Source organism: Arachis ipaensis, chromosome B8, assembly GCF_059453495.1.
Source record: "Arachis ipaensis isolate K30076 ecotype BB chromosome B8, ASM5945349v1, whole genome shotgun sequence".
NCBI lineage: Eukaryota > Viridiplantae > Streptophyta > Magnoliopsida > Fabales > Fabaceae > Arachis > Arachis ipaensis.
This window is the reverse complement of record NC_142443.1, coordinates 5,159,256-5,178,537: the sequence shown is the minus strand read 5'-3', so window position 1 is coordinate 5,178,537 and position 19,282 is coordinate 5,159,256. Positions and strand designations below refer to the sequence as shown.

The 19,282-nt window shown below is 30.1% G+C and overlaps 2 protein-coding genes and 1 non-coding gene across 3 annotated transcripts; 1 reads left to right on the top strand and 2 right to left on the bottom strand.

Annotated features, from left to right (window-relative positions):
- Positions 1-1,333: 1,333 nt before the first annotated feature.
- On the bottom strand, positions 1,334-1,406 carry TRNAV-UAC (transfer RNA valine (anticodon UAC)). Its single transcript has one exon. It is a non-coding gene; the product is annotated as a tRNA-Val (tRNA).
- A 4,167-nt stretch (positions 1,407-5,573) lies between these two features.
- Positions 5,574-6,873, bottom strand: LOC107614334 (C2H2-type zinc finger family protein). Its single transcript, XM_016316546.3, has one exon. It carries the CDS (start codon positions 6,649-6,651, stop codon positions 5,749-5,751), a length of 903 nt encoding a protein of 300 aa, XP_016172032.1. The 5' UTR covers positions 6,652-6,873; the 3' UTR covers positions 5,574-5,748.
- Positions 6,874-11,456: 4,583 nt separating this feature from the next.
- On the top strand, positions 11,457-13,802 carry LOC148547056 (uncharacterized). Its single transcript, XM_088495269.1, has one exon. It carries the CDS (start codon positions 11,457-11,459, stop codon positions 13,800-13,802), a length of 2,346 nt encoding a protein of 781 aa, XP_088351395.1.
- Positions 13,803-19,282: the final 5,480 nt, after the last annotated feature.

The following is a 19,282-nucleotide window of genomic DNA, read 5'->3' as shown; positions in this document are numbered from 1 at the left end:
TAATAATAATAATAAAAAATCAAAGAATTGATACATTTTTTAAGAGGAAGGCTAATATTTAAGAAGAAGAACATATAACTTTTACAATATCAACACCTGTAGATAGTTCTTTTACTTTAATGAATTAGGAAGAAAGTGAGATATAACCTTCAAAAGTTCAAAAAGTTACATCTGATGACTTTAACCTTAACTTTTGGGACCGAAATCTTGAAAAACGGCTTTAAATTTAACAATATCACCCAAATCAGAAAAATGAGATTAGACGAACTTATCTTAAATAAGATTCATAACAAAAATATTTTGACAATTATTTTCTATCTGACCCCCCAAAATTTTGTTTCAAGTTCCGCCACTGCACCTACCATACATACAACTCAAAAGTACAGTGTCTCTAACAATAATATTTGATGGTAACAAAGAAAAACTTAGCGTCGGCTTTTTATGAACTAGGCCATAAACATTCAGTTGTTGTAATGCCACATTGCCAACAATAGATAAGGAAACACTTCCTCAAGCTTATGTAGGAATGCAAACAAATCAGTAAACACAAAAATATTAAAGAAACTTACAAGCAAAATCAATGGGACGGAATTGATGATTTATCTTATCATTAGCCCAAGGCCCATTGAAAATAGGGATCTACCCGTTTAATACAAAAAAGATAGAGACACTAACATTAGAATAAAAAAAAAAAAACAATTTCATCTTGTGAACATTACCCTTGTCTTTCCCTGAATTTCTATTCACCTTTTATGACAATGTTTAATCTAAAGTACTAGTATATTGCTGTCTTCACTCTTCAGTATTGGCCTGATATTCATGAACAAAAACGTGGACTATGTTTGATGAGTTTTAGGATAAATGATCAAATTTGTTTTTAAAAGATTAAAAGATTTTTTTTAATTAAATTCATTTTTTAAATATTTAAAATTAATTGCATTAGTCCTTCTATCATTTATTTTGTTGATAGCATCAAAATTATTAAAGTGACATGTTAAAAGTGATACTACAACACACACATTGGAGTTTTAATACCCTATTGGCATTAAAATCTCTTAATTTAGAATTGATTTAATTTAATTTCATAAATTTATCATGTTAGCTGCCAATTCAAATTACTAGGTGTGTATTGTGATATATCACTTAACGTGTTATATCAATAAACTTTGACATCATTAACAATAAAAATGACAGATCTTTAAAAGACAAATTTAATTAAAAAAATCTTTTAAAAAAAATTAATTTAACTATTTACCCTTAAAACGTCAGGTTTTTTCTTGGCTTAATTGAACTTTTTAAGTGCGTTGCATTGAACAACCAAAAATATTAACATTGTTGCTGCCCAGGATCGAACTGGGGACCTTTAGTGTGTAAGACTGACGTGATAACCACTACACCACAGCAACTCTGTTTGTAAGGTCTATTTACATACCTATATATAAATAATTTAAATATAATAGTTTCCACTAAGTCAAACTTTCAAGAAATAGAATAATGACATTTTTTTATAATAAATTTAGTTTTGATACAATGACCATATAAATAATTTTATGTAGTCTCTTACTCTCTTAATTATATTTATTTTTTTTAGATAATTATTCACGTAATCAAAATAAAAGAAATAATTATTTTACTGATGTGACGTTATATAATTAGATCCATATATAAAATTACATTGATAATGCATAAAAATTAATTTACATAACATAAGAAAAAGGGATAATTTAGTTAGAATATGTTTTCCTAAAGATTAATTTCTCTATATTTTTCACTAAAAAAATATGAAAAAAGAGTTATGACTGACACTGTGTACGATGCAACGTAACTGAGCCGAGGCTAAAATGGATTTTACCATTGCCACACCCGATAGTAGTGCTTTAGACCTTTACAAGAACTAGTTAGAATTTAGATACATTTGGCGATCTAACTTAGTAACTTGTAACAATCGGAACCAACCACGAATATGCATTTCAAAATGTTATCGACTTAAACGTTAATGACAATGGTCACTTTGCTACGTGCGTGCATCTCACGTACCCCCCAACAAGTTGAAAACTTAGTTAATCATACTCATTATGGTTTACAATAAAGGGCATCTTCAAGTTCATTAATTAATAGGACTAATGTTTCCAAAACAATCCTATATCATCGATGTCATAATTCTTATTAGGTAACTACCATACGTTACAATGGAAAAGACCAACCAAACCCAAACCGCTGAAGTAGATCTTATTCTTAGGTAGCCACATAAGTAAGAACTACCACCTAATTAAAAAGTAGTATTTGTATTCAAAATACTGAAATTTACTTTCGCAAAATATCACCTTTATTAATATCCGTGGCCGCATACCAATCCGATTAGAATTAATTATTGTATGTACTTCCTTCCTCTTTAAATACGTTTTTTTTTTTAAATTATTAAAAAAATAATAACCGTATTAAATATATACTAAAGTTAATTATTAAAATTAATTATTAATATAAAATATATATTAAAAATAAATTAAATTATACATATATTTATATACAAATAATATTTTAAAAAAATAATATATCTAGATAGAAGAATTTTTCAAATACATTAAATTTTTTATGAAGATATAAAATAATGGTTTTGATCTGTTTTTTTTTGTGTGTACAGAAATCTTGTATTTAACGTCAAATAGTGAATAGACGATTCAAGCAATTAGCGAAACAATATTTTGGTGTATTGAAAAATTGTTGAACACGAATAACAAAATTGAAATAGTGAAAGCAGGCAAGCACCCACTTTTATGGTCATCGGGGGACAATAGGCCACCACATAGTGAACCAACTCATGCATTTGCGGCATTTATTGGTCCCTATCTCCAATCCGTGAACTATCATACAATACATACATACACCTTGTGGTAACAAAAAAAAGGAACATAACTAGATACACAATGCATGCTTCTTCATCAGAAGGAACGACCACAAGCCACTTTAACATACGAAAACTATTCTTAATTCTTAATTATATACCATATACTCTATTACATGCTTATAAGTTACCTCAGATTGTGATAATTAGTTATTAGGACAATTAATATGAAATACCGTATTTCCTCCAAATTAGGATTTAATGCATTAGGGTAAAAACTAAAAACTTGCATAAGAGGAGAAAATATGGGTCGTTATCACAAGATTTATTATTATTAAGCAAACGCCGCCGCATTTGAGAGCCATACTACCTAAATACATTGCAGTTTTAAGTCTAGGGTAGCGGTTTTTTCACAAAATAAGGCAATTACTAATTAGTCTTTAATTTGGGTTAGGCTCCTCCTTAGGCCTAAGTTTATGATAGTGATGCTTTCATTGAGATCTAACGTTCGTAAAATATCACAAAAAAAATGTGAAAAGCTTAACGCCATCAATTTTAATTTATTTTGATTAATATTTTTAGTCAATAGTCTAATATTTATAATTCAGTATCTTAGTATTCTTAGTATCATACTTTTAAATATTATTGACCAGCTGTTCAGCAAAAATAAATTATACTAATTCTATAGCACTGTTCAAGTTTTTAAAATGTCTTATAAAAGGATCAATTAAAAAAAAAACACTAAAAAGCTTAGAGTGAATCTCCGAACAATAATTAACCTTTAAAGTAATAAATTTTGTTTGGTTTAGTAGTTAGTTCCTTAGTCAATTTGATTAAGCTAAGTGTTGAAAATTTGAATATCACTTTATACATATAGTTTAGATTAGCGATTGATTAATTTTTGATTCCTCAACTTAAAAAAGATACTGTAAAAGACTAAAAAAGAACCTTTAAATTAAGAGCGACTACATGTTATAAATTTAATTAGTTAGGATTTAGGAACCTAACACTTCTACGAGTAGTTGACGTAGAAAAAAAATACGAATATAAAGAATAAGTGTCTTGATCACGAACCTTAAAAAAAGAGTGACAATGTTACAAGTTTTAGCGTGGGAGCACTAAATATAGTACTTGAGTAGTCACGATGTGGTGGAACGTGTGACAATTACATTATTGTACTCTGTCAAAATTAGCATCCTTATTGAGTTAATTAGTTATTCTTTTTTATTTTTGCATTAAAAGGACATTGAATAATACAGTGTGTCATATGGTCTTATCCGGTCGTGACTAGTAACTAGATTAGTAATTTAGAAGACCAACTTTCAGAGCGCTCAAAGCAGTGAAAAACTAAATTAAGTTAGTAGACAAAAAGATACTGGGCTTTGTCCTTAAACCGTGGCGAAGTTCATGGCATCATTGGTGAGATTATGGAAGAAATATATGTTGTATATGTTGAGTTATGATAGAGAAGTTAAGCGAGCAGAAATTAGGATAGGCCTAACAGAAAGAAGCAAATGAAATTAAAGGCAATAATGTTTTATATTATATTAGTGTAGAAAGGCTCCTTATTATAATTTATAGCAAAAAAGAGGCTACAAAGAAAACATGTAATATGCAATGGGGAGGTTAGAGGACATGATGGAGTGAAGTTCCCAACCTACACGTGCTAATGTCAATGAGTAGTAGTTCTCTCTCTATTTTTCTTATATATGCATTCAGACACCTCACGCAATGTATGTGTCCACATGCTTCGCTTACCAGCATGGCAGCATTCACCAAAACGTGCATACATAACTAACTACTTTACATTAGTGCCTTCTCTAAGTCACTCTTAGCTTACTCATAAGTGTTCCCTCTCTCTTAATCTAGCTAGCTAGTGTAATATACTCTAATAAGCTGTTTACATCTTTACCCTCCTCCTCTCAGGCCAAGACGGCCACTATTCTTATTTTTGTTATTTTAATTGGTCCAGTCCTTTTCTGATCTTCATTCTGTGAACTACATAAATGATGAGAGGAGGCTTATAACTAGAAACTATATATATACGGATAACGGCAACGGGTATGCATGATGATATGGGTCCAATCCAAATAGTAGCTAGTGGACCACAGTATAACTCAGATCCCAATAATAAAACGTTTGTTTTTGTGGTGTGAGAGTCAGCGCGCGGTATCTTTCTCGGGAGCATCAATTTTCTAATCAGTAAATCAATTTTAATTAATTGGACAAGGCGGTTGGTTAATTAGGTGAAACTGTTAGGCTTATTGTTATAGTAGGTGGTGGAGATGAAAAAGTGAAAATCTGATAATACTCCCTTAAACATTAGTTGCAGATAGATGGATGTAATGTAGGTAGGTGGGGTGTGCGTTGCTCAATGGCAAAGTGGTAATTTTGCAAATATTTTATCCATGTCAATAAATGGAAATAGAGAGCGATAGGTAGAGTGAGAGTGAGTAAGAAAGAAGAAGCACATACACAGAAAAGAAGCCTAATCCGATCCGGTCCATGATTATTGGTTGTGGTGGTGATGCAACCAAACCCTAGCCATGTTCATTCCACTAGCAGATATATATAATAAAATAAACATGCTGTATGACGATGCTCACTTTTCGTGAATGTAAGGCAACCATCAACACTACTAATTAACCACTTACTCACTCAAAGTATTCCCAAAATTTCAACAAGTAGATCACCCCAATAATAATAATAATAATAAAATTGACAGTCGTAATAATATAAGGTGTATGTATTGCAAATTAAAATAAAGCTAATAATTCACATTGATCATCGATAATTCATGATCAAAACAATAATACTGATAATAATAATAATAACAACAATAATAATAATAATAATTTTCCCCCTTAGCTTAGCTTGTTCAACTAATTCCCAACCTGGCCTCCTAATTAATAATGACAATCCACCAAAGGCGGTGCAGCAGAAAGCATCATGGTTTTCTGTGTGGACGAGAATTGAAACTGGGAATCCCGGTGGTGGTGGTCGTCGTCGGCCGGCGCCGGAAGGTTAAGATCCAATTCCAGAAGATTCCGCGGCCGCTTAACGACCTCCAGCGTGGCAGGTAAGTCACAAGTTGGCTGAGGACTAGTAGTAGTGATGACAGCTGTCCTATGCCTCCTCATGTGACCACCAAGAGCTTGTCCAGATGTGAATTCTGAACCGCAAATTGAACACTCATGAATCTTGGGCTTGCCGTTATTGTTGTTGCTAGCACCACCATATCCCAATTGAAGGGAAATTGGAGGGCTTGTTGTCATCACACGTGCTTGCTTTGTTTCTTCAAAGTCGCAATTTGTGATTAGCGCCAAAGTATTTGGTTGTGGTTGTGGTTGTAGTTGCGGTTGCGGTTTCTTTTTATCATCTGATGTGACCTTTGGCTTTTTATGGCTGGCCCTGTGGCCTCCAAGAGCTTGAAAAGAAGGGAATGTTCGGTTGCACGTTTTGCATTCATAGATGTAGAAACCGATTTTTGTAGTTGCGGTTGTCGTGACCTCCGATATTCTTCTGCTCTTCTCTCTCATCTTGTTATCTTCTTCATCATCATCGGTTTCTTCTCCGCCTGTTTTTCCTTGAGCAAGGAGAATCAAGCAGTTAGCCATGTCTTGTTCTTCGTCTTGAAAGGTGGTGGTGGAAGAGAAGGAAGCAGAGTCGTTGGCGCTTGAGGAGCTGGAAGTGATGGCGGCGACGTCGCAAGGGGAGAAGGGTTTGTGCCTCTTGGTGCGCTTTCCCTTGGCGATGTGGGAAGCATCGTTAAGAAACTCTTCCGTGCCTATGCCTAATTCCATCTCCATCTCACACAACTAACAATTGGATGAATAGGTGTATGTGTGTATGAATTATGAAGAGCGCAGATAGGACTCAGGAGAAGAAAGAAGTGGTACAGTAGGGGGGAATGATGACACACATGTATGTATTTATATTGGTCATTGTGATGAGTGACCAAGTTATATATATATGCTACTCTTATTAATTATTTTTAATTATTAATATTTGGAGTGAAATACCCTGCCACCCAAAATCTTCCTTGCTTTTCCAACCTTGCAGTGTGTTTCTGTTACTCACAGGAAAATAAGAGAGTTAGTTCTCTCCGCTTTGTTCACGCGCTTTTCATAGCGCGTCACCACACGATTCAATGATGGCCACGCTTTTTGCTTGCGCGCTCTTTTTTTTTAACTGCTGCTTCATTCTGTTGCTTTCTTTTTTTATGTGGCTTTGTTTTGTAGTATTCTCTTCCCACGCTCTATGGTGTTGAATTGCTTTTATGACAGAATATTTTTAATTTTTTTTTTCAATTAAAAAAATGCGACATTGTGGTAGGCACATTGTATTTTTGGATATGGAGTGCTTGGAATGCCTGATTATGATTCATCAATGATTAAACATGCTTTGTATTCCTAAATTTAATGTTGAATTAACTAGCAGGAACATGTTAGGATGATTCGTTTAACTTGTGAGTGGCCTAGATTAATTGTGTTTTAATCTTAAATTTTACTGTTTTTAATTGCATAAAAAATTTAGGGAAAATTTAAGGAGCCAACAATTTTATTAAATTCTGGCTAACATGTAACCAGCAAAAGAAAAATGAGTAGTTCCATACCATTAGATGAAATCTCACACCATTCAAAACATCATTGATAACTACTTGATGGTTACAAATCACAAAAGTTACTGGTCCTTAGCACTCCTCTAAAATTTATATTAACTTATTTTTAATTTTGTCCCTTGTATTCAAGTAAACACTCTTACTATATACTATATGCCAAGTAAAATAGAATAATAAGTATATTATTACTGTTTAGGCGAAAGAAGAAGGCGTTGTTAAAGCAAAGATTGCACGTTAAAAGCATGCCATCTCGTCATTCATATGTTCAGTTCCAAAAGAAAAGAACTAATCCAGTTGGAGTGATTATAGAATAAGGTGGCTTTGAAGCAAACCCTTTTTTCTTGTTGGTATGTGCATACTATAAAATATATAAGATAGAGTAATCAGCAACCCAACAAGAAAAGCAAGGGACATAAGTGGCATGTGATTAAGTGTAGGATTCGGTTAAGGACCATGGAATAACAAGAGTATATGTAGCATACAAGTATATGACATAAGCACTTTAATTAATTAGGATGTTTCCTATGCTTTGAATATTGTTTTCCTTATTAGCTTAGTTTAGTGGTTAGACTTAATCTTCTTCATAAAGGTATTTTTAGGTGATGGCTAATCTCTCATAATAACCAATTATTGCTAAACCATGTTAATGTTAATGATTAATAATATTATTGCTCATTAATTATGTAGAGTTTTGAAAGCTAGCGCGTGCTATACTACATAGTAAATTAAAGAAATGAAATAAAAACAAAAAATCACCGTACTGCATGCATGTAAATCTAAGATACACCTAAACCACAACTAACTAAACCCTTTACCTGTACCCAACCTTCTGAAAATTAGCCTAATTCATATGTATATGTCAATGAAAGTGAACCAAATCACACTGCCATGTGATGCTTATTCCAGTTATCTAACGAAAACATCTCAGCAGTTATATGGTATATGAGAAAATTAAAGGATAATTATATGGTAAAGATATAATATATATATATATATATTATGGAATGAAATAGTATTTGAGAAAATTATGACCTACATTTTGAACGATAATAATATGATAAAAGGACAAATAGGTCCTGATCTTTTGTCCTGCGAATATTTTCGTCCCTGACCATTGAAAAATACTTTTAAGTTCATGACCTTCACAAAATTTGGACGGATCAGTCCCTCCGTCCAAATGCCTCCGTCAGGGACTGATCCGTCCAAGTTTTGTGAAGGTTAGGGACTTAAAAGTATTTTTTAATAGTAAGGAACAAAAATGTCCGTAAGACAAAAAGATCAGGAATCTATTTATTATTTTCTCTAAAAAATAACTACAAAAAAAATTTATACTCTCTATACAATTTTAATATGTATAATAGAGTGTCCATAAAAAAAAAATACTATATTAATATAAAAAATTCGCTGCTAAATAAATTATTATACATTTATATAAATATATAATTTAATTTATTTTTAATATATATTTTATATATTTTAAGTATTTTTTTATACAGTTCAGATTGAATATATGGTATATATATAGATCCTTCGAAAAAATATATTTGAAATATATATTTTGGGGATATAATAAAATATTAATTAATTAAATTATTCAAATTATATTACAGGGTAAAAATACTTTGTGAATCATTGAATATTCAAAATATATGTAAACTTATAAGGAAAAAAATGTTTAATTAATTTGTTTAAAAATTTCCCATTATTAAATATATAGCTAATGAAATCTGTATGGATTATGTTAAGCAACTTATGATCCATATGATTATGAGGATAAGTGGGTATGAATATTGTACATATATTGTTCTGATGATATCATTATTAATTAGTACATATGAGTTATCGAGATGAAGAAAGTCTTCTCCTTCTCATGCATGAAGTGGTCCAGAATGAATTTGATTAATAAAAAAATGTTAGTTACTGATTATAATTAGATCTCAAATCACTGAAATAATTGTCTCTACTAAAAGATGGTCCACTAGTAGGTGAGCAATATGTTACCCATTAATAAGTAATACCATTCGAAAGCAGAACATGCAACACAGACCACTATCAGTGAAAGAATAATAGCTCTTGGTCGGCAGCTCTATAGGGTTATCTCATCTGCTTCACTCAAACCAATAATAGTATTCAAATTTTAACAATATTATTTGTTAAATAAAAAAAATTAAATAAATATTTTTATAACTAAAGAAATTCGATAAAAAGAAAATTAAAGTATATTGAATAATAAAAATATTATCTGCAAACAAAAAATAAGTTATATATATATTATTTCACAAATTATTATATATTTTATATTTTAATATATATTCTATATGATGAGTTACTGATTTTTATATTGATGTATAGTAACATGTTGAATAATAAGTGGAATAAAAGTATTTTATAGAAATTATTGGCACTGTAATTTACAATCCCTTTATATTTTATTAGTACGTAGGTAGTAAATACCTATTTTATTTATTGACTTTAGATTTAGTGACATTTATGTTTTGGGGATCATCATTTGAACAATTTTAAAATATGTAAGAGATAATATATATAGATAACCAGGGACGGATGCATTCATTGAGTAGTGGGGGCAACTGCCCCAGTGGAATTTTAGAAATTACTTAATACTTCATAGTAAAATGTCTTAAATGCCCCCACTATATAATTTATTTTGACCCCACAACCCCAAATCAAATCCCTAACCCTTCTTTTCCCAATCTTCTTCATCTGCTCCAAGCCTCCAAGCTTCGCAGCCTCCAACCTTCGCACTTCGCAGCCCGCACAGCCGCACTCGACAGTCGGCACTCTTGTCTCCAGATATCAGAGCCACTCCGCCGCTCCGCGTCTCATCCAGTGTCACGGCTGACGTTTCTGGCTCTCCGGCCTCCGCCCTCCTGTCTCCAGAGTCACTGCCGTGTCTCCACATCTCCGCGTCTCCTTTTGCCTTCTTCTTCATCGATCGGTTCCGATCCGTTCGTCCTTCTTCTTCGAATACTGCAAATCTGCTATCTTCTTCTCTCTTTGGTTTTCAATCTTCAGTCTTCACTCTTCAGGCTTCAGCAGAGAACGCCTGGCTTTTGTCATGCTGCCGCTGAACGCCGCATAGATCTGTCACTGGCTACTGTTTACTGTGTTTTACACTTTTGCTTCCTAAAGTTCAACTGTTCAGATTCAATCTTGGATTTTTTTTGGTACAGTCATGAATCATGATTTACAGATCTACAATTCTGCTTATTCACTTATTTGCTTCATTGTTGTTTGATAACTGATTTAGTTGTTAATTGTGAATTTGTATTGAATATTTGATTTTGTTCTGATGTAATGCAAGTTTAGTTTGATTAATTTATTTGTTAATTATTTTTGTGCATTGATTTAATTATTTTTGAAGACTTAATTTGTTCTGATGTATAAATACGAGAAAACAATATAAATCAGTCAATAATCAACTAATAGTCTAATATTGATTTTGAATTTTTGGATGTCGAAAGTAGAAATCTTTTGATGATTCCTTTTAATGATCTGATATATATTTGTTGTCTTGTTGATTAAGATGAAGCATTCTATTTGTTGCATCAGATTGGGAATTTTTAATTCTTTCTTAGCAGCTTGATTACCTAATACGTTCCTCTTGATTGGAATTCACAAGCATGAAGCATCCTCTTTAAGCAATGATAAGGCAAAGAAATGAGTGGCTAACAAGAGAGACTGAAAATTATTTTCTTGTTGTTTTATTTAAATTATTTTGTTGGAATTCACAAATCACAAGCATTCTCTTTAAGCAATGATAAAGCAAATTCTCTTTAAGCAATGATAAGGCAAAGAAATGAGTGGCTGACAAGAGAGGCTAAATATTATTTTGTTGTTGTTTTATTTAAATTATTTTGTTGTATACTTGTATTTATAATTTTATATTGTAATTTTTAATTTGTGTAGAATTGTGTATTTATAATTTTATACTTGTATTTATAATTTTGTATTTATAATTTTATCTTATTAGTAATGGAGAAATATTTCAAAAGAACCTCATCATTGGAGATTGGATCCCAAAACAATTCATCGACATCTTCTAATAAAAGGAGGTTTTTAGAATTCGAAGTAGATAATCTTATAGCAGATCCAGGACAACGACCAAAGATTTCAAGTTATCACCCGAATGACAGAGACAAAGTTAGATGTGCATATTTACAAAAAGGTCCTTGTCAACCAAGGACTCATGATTTTCCGCAAACTGCTTGTGGTTCTTCTTTTCGAAGATTTAATCCTAATTGGTTTGATGACTATGGCAACTGGTTAGAGTATAGTATATCAAAAGATGCTGTTTTTTGTCTTTGTTGTTATCTTATGAAACCTGAGACTGAAGGTGGTGATGCTTTTGTAACTACTGGCTTTTCAAATTGGAAAAAAAAGGAGAGACTACAAATTCATGTTGGGATTCATGATAGCGCTCATAATCAAGCTTGGAGAAAATGTGAAGCACTTATGAGACCAAAACAACACATCACTGCTGCTATTGAAAAACAATCTGAGCAAGCTAAAAAGAATTATCAAATTCACTTGACAGCAACAATTGATTGTATTAGATTTCTTTTGCGACAAGGATTGGCCTTTCGTGGTAATGATGAGACAGATGATTCTGTTAACCAAGGAAATTTTTTGGAACTTCTAAACTTTCTTGCGCAACATAATGAAGAGATTGGTCGTGCTTTCAAAAATGCTCGTGGGAATCTTAAACTAATAGCACCCTCAATTCAAAAAGATATTGTAAGAGCTGCTGCAAGGGAAACGACAAAAGTTATTGTAGATGATCTTGGGGATGAATTATTTGCTGTATTGGTTGATGAAGCCCGTGACATTTCTATTAAGGAGCAAATGTCAGTTTGCTTAAGGTATGTGAACAAAGAAGGACAAGTTAGGGAGCATTTTCTTGGTCTTGTTCATGTTTCTAATACTAATGCTTTATCTCTAAAATTAGCATTGGAGTCATTATTAGAAACATATAATTTAAGTTTATCAAGAGTACGTGGACAAGGATATGATGGTGCAAGTAACATGCAAGGAGAATTTAATGGTTTGAAAACTTTGATATTGAAAGAAAATTCTTATGCTTTCTATGTACATTGCTTTGCTCACCAACTTCAGTTAGCTCTTGTAACGGTTGCAAAAAAACAAGTTGAAATTGCTTTGCTTTTTAATTTGTTAACTAATTTGTGCAATGTTGTTGGAGCTTCGTGTAAACGAAGAGATATGCTTCGTGATAGTCAAATGACTAAGACAATTGAAGCACTAAAAAGTGGAGAAATTTCTAGTGGGCGTGGTTTGAATCAAGAAACAGCTTTAAAAAGAGCTGGAGACACTAGATGGGGTTCACACTATGGAACTATACTTAGATTAATTTCTTTATTTCCTTCTGTGGTTAATGTTCTTGAATATGTTGAGGAAGATGGAAATAATTCAGAACAAAGAGCTGAAGCATGTCATTTATTGAATGTCATTCAATCCTTTGAATTCATTTTCAACTTGCACTTGATGAAAAATATCTTGGGAGTTACTAATGAGTTATCTCAAGCGTTACAAAGGAATGATCAAGACATTGTAAATGCTATGGCATTAGTCAAAGTGTCTAAGCAACGGTTGCAAAATATAAGAGATGATGGCTGGTCTCTTTTACTTGACGAAGTCTCACTGTTTTGTGACAAACATGATATTACTGTTCCAATCATGGATGATATATTTGTGTCACAAGGAAGATCAAGACGCAAAGCTCAAAAGATATCAAATTTGCATCATTTTCAAGTTGAGATATTCTATCAAGTAGTTGATAGACAACTTCAAGAACTCAATAATCGTTTTACAGAGGTGAATACTGAATTGCTTCTTTGCATAGCTTGTTTGAATCCAAGACACTCATTTTTTGCATTTGATAAGGAGAAGTTGATCCAGTTAGCTCAATTCTATCCATTAGAATTTTCTTCCACTCAACTTTTGGCACTTGACAGTCAACTTGAGAACTTCATACTAGATGTGCGTTCTGATGATCAATTCTCAGACTTAAATGGAATTGGTGCTCTTTCTCAGAAGTTGGTTGAGACTCGAAAAAATATTGTTTATCCATTAGTGTTTCTTCTTTTGAAGTTAGCTTTAGTTTTGCCCGTAGCAACTGCATCAGTTGAAAGAACTTTTTCTGCTATGAACATCATAAAGAGTCGACTTCGGAACCGTATAGGAGACGAATTTTTAAATGATTGTTTAGTGACATACATAGAAAGAGAGACATTTGATTGTATTGACAATGAAAAGATTATTCAATCTTTTCAAAATATGAAACCTAGAAGAATGGAATTCTAAATTATGTGTTATTATTTTGAATTATTATTTTATTTTAATTTATTGGTTAAATAATTTAAAAAATATTCCTATTTTATAACATTAATTATAAAAATTATTATTATATTATATATATTTTGCCCCCACTGAACAAATTTTCTAGATCCGTCACTGTAGATAACTGTTAATCCGAAATAACCAAATTTTATTTTACCAAATAAGTTAAATACCTTAATATGTTGCCTATTTTTTTTGTTGTACAAACAACACTAATTTTCATTTAAGAAACAACAACGTTGCTTACATACACCCAAATAATAACTACATTTAGTCACCAAAAAAAAATAATAACTACATTTGTTGTTTATATCATCAACTAAGTCAATAATTATGTTTGAGAAATACTAGGTTAATACGTTATTTTTATAAGGATTAAATTAATTTATTAGTTATTAGACTTAATTACCAAAATTAAATAATTTGATCATATAACATCACCGATTATATATATATATACACACACATAGCACTTGTACTATGATAAATTATTGGTGGATCTTATGGAGATGACCCATTTCACTACTCTTACATTATTGTTACCACACAAGAAGTAGCCAGTAGTCACCACCCACCATGGATGATGGATCTTTAAATTCATTTGGTGACAGGATTGTGTTTTGCTGGCTTAGATCTAAAGTAGTCCATTATCTTGTTCATGCACCGTTGACCAACATCTTATGATGCTTATAGCTTAGCGATCATATATATAGTACTAATTAATAAACTAGCAGTTGCTCAAACATCAACCAAATTGGTAATCGGTCCATGTAATTAGACAGTATAGCATAGAAATAATTGTGCATCTTTAAAAAATTGTCTTGTCCAAGACATAATACACTAACAGTATAAGTTTGACCAACATATATATGGCAGTAATTTTGCGACAATTTTTATATGCGAAATGCACCACTAAATTTTAGGACAATTTACCAAAATAAATAATTTGATTTTTAATTTTATCAGAATACACATTTTATAAAATAGATACTAAAATGTATTTTTTTCATAAACTATGTAAACTGCGATAGGAGACCCACGGTTTACAAATAATAAACGTAAATCACTACAGGAGTTTCGTGGATTACGTTTGAAGTCAAATTGCACATGATCTGCTGTAGAGAAAAATGCATTTTGGTATCCATTTTGCAAGATGTGTATTTTGATAAAATTAAAGTTAAATTATTTATTTTAGTAAATTGCCTTAAAATTTATTGTTTTTATCACAATTTTTAGTCATTAATTTAATTTTTTTAGTTTAATAATTTAACAATATATTTTAGCTTACAGGTTTTAACATTAATAACTAATTAATTAATGGCCAAAAATAATAAATTCGATGACCTATTCTAGCATATTTTTTATATAATAGTCTAATATTAAAAATATAACTTAACTTAATCTAATATGACATTGTAATTCAGATAATTTTTTAAAAGATAAATTTAAAAATTAGTTAGTTTTACTGACGTGATAATAATATACAATTGACTGTATATGTAAATTTTTTTTTATATTTATCGTACAGGAAATTTTTTTTTTTTTAAATAAGTTTTTGGTGAACCTTTTTTATGATATAGACATTTGTAAGTAGTACCAAGCATTTGGCAGGGGATGAAGGTTGAATTCAATGTACTGTGAAGTTTGGTTAAAAAAAAGTAGAGCAGGAATGAAAGGAAAAAGGTATATAAGCTAAGGTGGTGATGGTTCAAAAAAGTAACATGGCCTTAGCTTCTTCCTTATCCCTTTTGGCCTCAACTTGAGACTTGAGATGAGAGAAATAATGTGACTACGCAGCTTTTTTCAACCAAGACCATGCTGCACCTCCATTATTATTATTTTCACTTTTTCAACGTAGCTTCTCATGTCATCATGAATCATTTTAGGTGGTGCACAAATTAAATTAAATAATTCACACCACCCATTATTTGTTTAGAGGATTAACAAAATTAAAATAGTTAAAAGTTACTTCACATATATATATATATGTTGGGCGAAAAGTTCTCGACTACAGGAAAAATTTTGGGGAGGAATCAAGTGAGAAAACATAAGATGAGAAGACACCACATTCAATTCAAAATTTTAAAATGTCAAGTTAATGAATTTCTCATATTGTAAACTCCTCACTCTTCCTTAATTTTTTTTATGTGAGACTAATTTTACTTACAACACTAACAATATGCATGTGATCGAGAACCTTATACCAAGTAATAAGACAAATATAGAGGCTCAAAATTAATTCCATCTTGTATATATGCATGATTTTCATGGTGTCCATGATATCCTCCTATTTCTATTTGCCTAATGAGATGATGACAAGGACTGCTCAATTGTACTTGGACACTGTTTTATTCAATATTTTATTTAATTTATTTATGACAAAATAGACAACAATATAGTTGGTGGAACACGCTCCTAAGACGGAAGTGGGGAGTGAATACAAGTGTATATGCATATATAAGAATTTGTGTATTTATTTATTTATATATTGAGTGATATATATACTAACTTGATACACTACACACTTTACGTGAATCTGCAGATAATGTTAAAAGGATAAAAAATAGTCTAAATTTATTTTATTTAATATTTATTAATTTTAATAATAATTAGTAAATATTAAATAAAATAATTTTTTTATTTTTTATTAATTTTTTGGTTATTAAACAATTCCAACCTAAATCAACATTACAGAAAACAAAAATATAATAAAGAGAGTGAAAGTAGTGGACTTAATACTCCAACTCCACTTTATAACACTTACTTCTTGACACGTCACCTTACCCAACGAGCTAGTGAACCACTCATCAATCATCATTAAAACAAAACTTACATGCATGTGTTGGTTCTATCTAAAGCACCCTCACATAAACTATATTAAAAAAATATATATTAAAAATTAATTTTTAATTAATTAATATTTTAATTGTAAAAAATCTCTCTTTTTTTTTGGATAATTTAAAATTAAAAATTAAAAAAATAATTTAGACTTATAAAAAGTCATATCCTCAGACTTTATTATTTCGAGATACAATTGTATATTAGTAAAATCTATAATTGACTAATACATTTTAACTCGAATAAAATAAGTGTGTTTGTTTTTACTCTAAGTATATTTTAAAATAAAGAGTTATTATGTATTTATAAAAAAATAAAAAAATAGTATATATAGTATATACACAAAAAATTAATTAACATATATATTTAAAGGATAATATTAGAAAGACAAAAAATACAGCCAGAATTTGTCTTATTTAGCATTCATTAATTGTCGCAATAATTAATAAATATTAAATAAGACAAGTTATGACTGTTTTTCTCTATTTTTTTTTTGTTAACAAACATTTTCGATATTTAAAAAATATTTCATATTCGGCCATATATTTTATACGATTATTTTTAATTAAAGTACATGATAAAAAGATTTGTAAATTTCAGATTATCCATACAGCATTAATTAACATCGCAAACGCATGCCATTGAAGGATATAGATAGTGACAGGACCAAAACAAGACACCTTATTTTATTTAATTTTAATTCTTCTTTTGTTGTTAAGCGAAATTCCCACTTCACTAGCTAGCATATATAGTTTTCTCTTTTTTTCTTTTCTTCTTTTTTTTTTTTTTTTTTTTTTCCGTGGGATAACGAGAAAGATGCTTGTTGCTAGTTGCAGAATGGTATTATTGAAGTAATTCAGAGAGCATTCTGTTCCCTCACGCATGATATGCTTCAATTTTATATCTGTAATTTTTTTTTTTCTTCCTCATTTTAGTTATTGTTGTTTCATAACATTATTCATGAAAAAAAATTCCTATCAATTGGGAAAATAATAGTCAAGCCACCTTCTTGCCTTTTTTAGGACTGCATTTAGCTCTCAAAACAGGAAAAAAATAGAACATTATTGAGAGCAAGAACAAAAAATAAAGATACAAATATTAGTGGTTTTGTATTTGTTTGATAATAAATTAAAATAAATTATAAAAATTTAATTTATTTTTATTTTTTTCATAAAAAAGAATTAGGAATTGAAAAAAAATATAACGATAAAAAATATAATTATAAAAATTTGATAAAAATAATAAAAAATAAAAAATAAATTGTATCTCTTGTTAATATTTTCGTTTTTTTTTATTAAAAAAAATACAAAATATACTAATTCAATATTTTTAGACATAATATTTATTCATATTTTATCCATTAAATATAATTTTATGTCTTTGTATTTCTATTTTAGTATCTCGTAGTTATAAACAAAGACAATCTAATGACCAAAAAAATATAAGCACATATACATATGTTACACAAGAGAAAAAAGACCTTACGTATATAACAAAAATTGCAGCCCTAACCTCTAACCGCTGCTATATGTGCCGCAGTTTGTCTTTTTGCGGCGCATTTACAAAACCGCCGCAAAAAAACCATTGCTATCTTAAAAAATTGTTGTAGTATACGAAAATATAAGCTACCAAAATTAATGTCTCTCTTTATTATCATTATGAGGATGAAATACTTGAGAATTGAAGGTCAACTTCTCTCTCTCTCTCTCACACAAAAGAAAGTCAACTTTGAAATTAAAGAATAATACTAATAATTAAGCTAGTGTATGGAGTTAATAAGTTAACTAATAAGGTGTGCAAACTATAGTATAATAAAAATTTTATGTAAGCTAGCACTAGTTGAAACTTTCTCAAGTGTAACCATTGCTTATGTACAAAGTCATGTATATGTGGAATGGCGCAAATAAATTAAAACTGGTAAACCTAATACTCACTCCACCTCAATTCTCCTGACACTAAAGACAAGGTTGTTTGTTGCAACTAAGCATATGAACCATTCACATTATAAGTTTATCAAGGACCATATCTTCTCTGTCTTTTTTTATTCAATTCATTATATTATATGGTGGCTTTAATAACACATACAACTTGTATTTCCTTTATCTAAAAAAAAAAAAAGATTCTATATATGTACATACGCATGTCCATGGAATATTATCTCATAATCTGCCTAAAACAATATTATAAAGCTAGAAGCAAATAAAAAGAACCAAAAAAAAGGTACACATGTAATCTCTATATATTGATAATAAAATGGTTTGTGAAATTTCATAACCTCTTTTAGTTGCCTGTGAATTTACAAGTAAAAGATTTTCTAAATGAAAGTAACGAAGTTAACTTTATAATTATAAAAAATATTATCTACATCCACATAAAAAAATCAATTATTAAATTAATGATGTATTTATATATAAATATATATATTAATTAATTTATTTTTAATATATATTTTATATTTAACATATATTTTATATTGATTGATGACCTAAATTGTATTTATTTACAGAGATATGACATTGAAATAGGGACACAGAAATACAAAATCGTGTTTGACAGAGGAGATATAGACAGAAACAATATGTCCAAAGACACTGATTTAGCGTATT